The sequence below is a fragment of the Grammomys surdaster genome, unplaced genomic scaffold, assembly GCF_004785775.1.
Source record: "Grammomys surdaster isolate TR1022 unplaced genomic scaffold, NIH_TR_1.0 125793, whole genome shotgun sequence".
Taxonomy (NCBI): Eukaryota; Metazoa; Chordata; class Mammalia; order Rodentia; family Muridae; genus Grammomys; species Grammomys surdaster.
The window spans coordinates 1196064-1201723 of NW_021620624.1; the positions used below are offsets into that span (position 1 = coordinate 1196064).

Genomic DNA, 5660 nt, shown 5'->3' on the forward strand with positions numbered 1-5660 from the left:
ATGAATAAGACCAAAAAATCAAACAAAACAAAAAGTACACACACACATGCACACGCACAGGCCCCAAAGAAAACCTGGAGCTTGTATGTGCTGACCATCTACTCCTGGAAAGTGGCCGATACACCCAGTGAGACTCCTTTGGAGAAAACTGATTTTCCCCTTCCAGTAGGCATCAATTGCAAGTGGCTTCTTGGTCAGGGGTAGGACTTGGTGTTCACTACCCCGACCCCCCTCAGTGCTGGGATTCTATCTGGTTTGGGCTTGTGAAGGTGTCGTTCAAGCTATCACAATCTCTGTGAGTGCATAAGTGTATCGAGTCCTGTTGTGTGTGCAAGGCACTGTCATCTCTTAGAATCTTTCCCCCTCCTCTTCCACTTAGATCTGTGAGCCTTTAGGGGAGGGATTTAATAAAGCCGTCCCGTTTAGGACTGAGTGCTCCAAAGTCTTTCCCTACACGTGGTCCACTTGTGGGTCTCTGTTCTGAGCTTCTCTGAGGAGGGCTGAGTGACGCTCTATCTATAGGTATAGCAGTATTCCATTTGAACATTAATTTAATAATAAAGCAGAAGTCATTGTATTGCTCTGTTCTCTACCTATCTACCTACTCCCTGAGGAGTTGCAGCCGATGCCGAGAGAGGAGCGACCTACCAGGAAGTCCTTATCAAGAGATGCTGTGTACTCTCTTGTGATCTCAGGGATCCAGCAAGGAGCACTGTTGAGTGATTGATCCCCCCTCCCTCCAGAGGTTAGCAGAGCCAGGTTAGAAATAACTGCAAGGCATATACTTTCCAGCTGTGGCTTCAGCAACAGGATGTGAATATGTGTTTAAGGGAAAGACTCCAGGTCAGAAAAAGCCCTGGCTCATTACCCTGAAGTAGGTGTGGTCCTTCCTTCACAGGACTTCTGTTGTGTGAGGATCAATTTAAGTTCATACACAAAACACTTTGAATATATGATGCTTTGATAAAGGTCCGCTGCTTTATTAATATTTACTTGTAGGGGCTCCATACCTGGGCAATATCCAGTTTAGATGCGTGGGTGTGCATTGTGCAGCACCACGCGTGGCAAAAAAAGAGATAGGAGGGGACATACAGGTTGATGCATGCCTGTAAGTCCCCACTCGAGGTGCAAGAGGATCCCTAGTTTGAGGCAGCCTGGGATATGTAAAGACTTATAGGCTAGTCTGGAACCTTTTTTAAAAAAGGTGTAGGAGGTTCTAGGAGGAAAGATAGACAAGACTGGTGGAGGTGGTGGACCCTTATGTAGATTATTACATAGAGGTTGAGAAAGCTGGGGAGGAAGTGGAGCTTCCTCGAAGCCTCTGCGCCCCTCACCCCCAACCCCTGATTGTGCTAATAAGTCCAGCGAGAACCCTGGGCACCGAGCCCTCCCCGGCCTCGGAGCTCCGGGAGCCCCACCCCCCACCCCCAGCCTGCCTCGACGCTGTGCGTAACCGGGCTCTTCTGCCGTGGGGTGGATTGGAGCGGGACAAGGCGTGGAAGGACCGGGAGAGGAGATGGGAGTGGGCGAGCGCCGCGATGCGGGGCGGGGCGAGCGGGGCGGGAGGCGGGGCCGGGAAAGTTCGCGGCCGCCCCGGAGGGCTGGGTTGGCCGCCACGGAACCGTAAAAGGCTGGGGCGGGCGGGGTGGGTGTGGCCGTGTGGGTGAGCTGAGCCCTGCACCAGGGCTCGTAGTCTCCCGCAGGCTCTCAGCCATGGGCGCTGTCTGGTCAGCCCTGCTGATCGGCGGGGGTCTGGCGGGAGCGCTCATCCTGTGGCTGCTGCGGAGCGATTCTGGGGCCCCGGGAAAAGATGGAAAAGGTGCGCAGAAGGGCGCACCTCCAGGGGAGGCTGCGGCCCCGGGAGGCGGTCCGGGTGGTGGTGGCAGTGGCGGCCCTGAACCATCGGATCCGGAGCTGGTCTCCAAAACAGGTATTCTTCCTCCCCTCGAGCCAGTTGTTTTGAAGTTCCCCGGGGAAGGGGAAACGAATGGCACAGAACCGTGCGGGTGGGTTCTGGTGGACCAGCTTCCCCGACCCGGGACTGAACCCTCTTCAGCCCTCACCTCGTTCCGGGGCTGTCCTGTCCTGGAGAAGCCACGCGGGTCCTCCAGTGGCCGCGCCCAGCTCCGCCGCCTCAGCGGGGACGGGCTTCTCCGCTTGGCCGCGCTTGGCTCAGTGCAGTAGGCTGGTTTGGGGGGGACATCTCACAACTCTTCAGTTTCTGATGGAGCTGGGAGGGACATCTTCTGAGTCCCAGACCCTGACATACCACACCTCTCTTCAGATCTGGGGCTTATGAGTATTGAGCACTCACTTCCTATATCTGGGCAGTTCTTTCAGGAAAGTAAAATTCACTGGAGTCATGAAGGCCACTGTAGTTGAGGCTGTGCTGGCCGCGTAAAAACTTAAAACAGCCCAGGGTAGTGGCCTACTAGGGAATCCAACTTATGAGAATTGTCACCTAAATTTAAATCTTCATTTTAGAGACCCTGCAGCAGGCAATCAGTGCGCACTGGCACAAACCCTAACCTCCTTCCTGTGCCCTTTATCAGCTGCCTGGCAGAACTTATTTTTAGTGGTGGTCATTTGTAGCTGCTACGTGAAAATCTTTCCCATGGCTGGGTTTTAATAAACAGTTCATCTGTTTTCTTCAGAAAATTGGGAATCCAGAGTAATATTTACTGACATGTCACTTCAAATCTCATTATTAAAAAGAGCCAAAAATGTAGTGAGAGTTTTCCCAACCCCCTTCTGATTCATGGTTATTATTTAAAACCATAAGAGTTCAGGCTTGTAGGAGAGTTAGCCAGAAAAGAAACTAGGGTTTTTTTTTTTTTTTTTTTTGGCTTTTCGAGACAGGGTTTCTCTGTGTAGCCCTGGCTGTCCTGGAACTCACTCGGTAGACCAGGCTGGCCTCGAACTCAGAAATCCGCCTGCGTCTGCCTCCCAAGTGCTGGGATTAAAGGCGTGCACCACCACCGCCCGGCTAGTACTCCACCGCCCGGCTAGTACTTGATTTTTTTAAAAAGAAAAAAAAAAAAAAAAACAAGGCCCTGAACTGCACATAGAAATAAAGACTACAGCAACCAGTTTTCTGAGTTTTCCTTTGCAAACCACCTAATGTTACTGCACTCTCCTTAGAGCATCTTCAAGAAAGCAACGGACATTTGATTTCTGAGAGCAAAGATCTTGGTAACCTGCCGGAAGCACAGAGGCTGCAGAATGTTGGAGCAGACTGGGGCAATGCCAGAGAGTATGTTCCTGTTGGAAAGATTCCAGACACACACTCCAGGGCCAACTCTGAAACGTCAAGAAATCAAAGCCCAGAATCTCACGTAGGAGAATGGAGACTCCCCAAAGGACAAGAAACAGCTGTTAAAGTAGCTGGCAGTGTGGCTGAGAAGCTGCCCTCCAGCAGCCTGCCCATGGACAGAGCTAAAACAGCCAGTCTTGCACAATCGGTCAGTCAGGACCCTGCAGGCCATGAGGACTGGGAAGTGGTATCTAGGCACTCAAATTGGGGGAGTGTTGGTTTGGGTGGCAGTCTTGAGGCTTCTAGGTTAAGTCTAAATCAGGGAATGGACGCTAGCACAAACAATCTTGTGGGAGGAAGAGGCTGGGGAGTAGATGGGAAGATGGTGTCTCTGGAACCTCAACAGGTCAGCATCCAGTTCCAGGTGCACTACACCACAAGCACCGATGTGCAGTTCATTGCAGTAACCGGAGACCATGAGAGTCTTGGGGGATGGAACACGTACATCCCACTCCATTACTGCAAGGACGGGCTCTGGTCTCATTCTGTCTTCCTGCCTGCAGACACAGTAGTGGAGTGGAAGTTTGTGCTGGTAGAGAATAAGAAAGTTACTCGCTGGGAAGAATGCAGCAATAGACTCCTACAGACCGGCCATGAGGATAAAGTGGTTCATGGGTGGTGGGGGATTCACTGACTCAGTTTTCAGAGCATCCAAGAGGCTGCAGCAGAATGTGGAAGAGGCTAAGGCTGTAGAGCACACTGTGTAGTTTAAAAATAAAGGTGGTGTGTTTCCAATTGTAGCCATCAGGGTTCTTTCAGATTTGCTAGTGTGGCTTTTGTCCAAAATGTAGGAAGATGTATGCTTGCAGATAATGCTTCCTATAAGCTGGCACTTGTCCCTCGTTGTATTGACTGGTTTGTGCTGACACATCATGACTGTGATTGATCATCCTGGGTAGTTGCTTTGGCTATGCCTGACGTATGGACTACATACGGGCAAGGAGAAACTAAGCAACTGCACAGGTACAAGTTAGAGCTCTTAGGAGCTCTTAGACTAGGGAGGCTACAGTAAGTGTCATCAAACACAGCTAAAGCAACACTGTTTACATTCAATAGTAACAGCATATGAAACTGTGACCAGTAAGGATAGGAGTGAAACTTCCTGTTAGTTTTTATTACATTTTAACTGCTGAGGATAGACGAGACATTAGCAGGTATGTCTTTGTCTTAGTGGCTGAAAGCCTATTCAGAGTTAGTCATCTAGGAAGCAGAGCATGAGGGGTTGAGATGTGAGATGCTGAGGTGGCTTGAAGGGTATAGTTCTTTGAGGACTGGGGTTACAAGTCGGAGTCTGGTGCATCCCTTCTTTACCCACAATGCCTTGGTGGGACCATCTCTGCTCACTGTTCCACCTCATTCCTACTAGGTGTCAACAAATGGGCTGCCCCAGAGACATCTTTTCCATCTGTTCACTCTTCACTCTCCTTACATAGCAGAGAGTGAAAATCTATATAGGACCATGATACAAAAGAATGTCTGCTCTGAGAATAAACAATTAAGCTTTAAGTTATAACTGAATAAATAAATCCCAAGTTTTAATATCTTTATTCAGTGTCTCAGTTATGTGTCTCAATTTTCACACTGTAACCTAGATTAAAGTAACTATATTTCACATATAAAGAAAAGCAAGCCTCAAATTATTGCAGATGCCATGTGGAGAGTCTTCTCTCTCCCTTGGAGAAAGTTTAAAATTTTTTTTTTGAGAAAGTCTTATTTTTAAAAACTTTGCTTAGAAGGGAATTTTTGAGGTGGAGTTTCTTGTAGCATAGGCTTACCCCAAAATTCACTATGTAGCCAAGGATGCCCTTGAAACTGATCCTCCTGCCTCCATTTTTCTTTTTTTGGTTTTTTGAGACAGGGTTTCTCTTTGTAGTTAGTCCTGGCTGTCCTGGAACTCACCCTATAGACCAGGCTGGCCTCGAACTCAGAAATTTGCCTGCCTCTGCCTCCCAAGTGCTGGGATTAAAGGCGTGCGCCACCACCGCCCGGCTTCTGCCTCCATTTTTCAAGTGCTGGGATTATAGGCATGTGCCACCATATCTGGTTCATGCAAGCACTCTACAACTGAGCTACAGCCCAGCTTTGTTTTCAGACAGGGCAGCCCAGACTGGCCTGGGACTCCCTACATGGGTAAGGATGACCTTCAACAGCTGATTTCCCTACTTCTACCTCCAAATGCACAAATGAAATGAGTTTTTATGTGTTGGCACTCCATTATCTATCAGCTAAGGCAGGTATTTAATTCTATGTAAGATGCACTGTGCTGACAAAAGTCTAGATTCAACTGAAAGCAGCATTAGAAAGTCTGTTTGGAAGCTTTAGGCTCTCAGCAGCTTTGAGATAAAAT

At 49.0% G+C, this 5660-nt stretch overlaps 1 protein-coding gene across 1 annotated transcript; it reads left to right on the top strand.

Moving 5' to 3' along the window:
• Nucleotides 1-1665: 1665 nt before the first annotated feature.
• On the top strand, nucleotides 1666-4860 carry Stbd1 (starch binding domain 1). The gene is made up of 2 exons (XM_028789176.1): nucleotides 1666-1930; nucleotides 3142-4860. The coding sequence occupies exons 1-2, from the start codon at nucleotides 1714-1716 to the stop codon at nucleotides 3945-3947; spliced, it is 1023 nt and encodes a 340-aa protein (XP_028645009.1). The 5' UTR covers nucleotides 1666-1713; the 3' UTR covers nucleotides 3948-4860.
• Nucleotides 4861-5660: the final 800 nt, after the last annotated feature.

Bases quoted from the DNA above. Each gene is read 5' to 3' on its own strand.
- Stbd1 (XM_028789176.1), top strand. From the start codon at position 1,714: ATGGGCGCTGTCTGGTCAGCCCTGCTGATCGGCGGGGGTCTGGCGGGA. The intron at 1,931-3,141 runs GTATTCTTCCTC...CACTCTCCTTAG, and splicing joins GGAGCTGGTCTCCAAAACAG to AGCATCTTCAAGAAAGCAAC.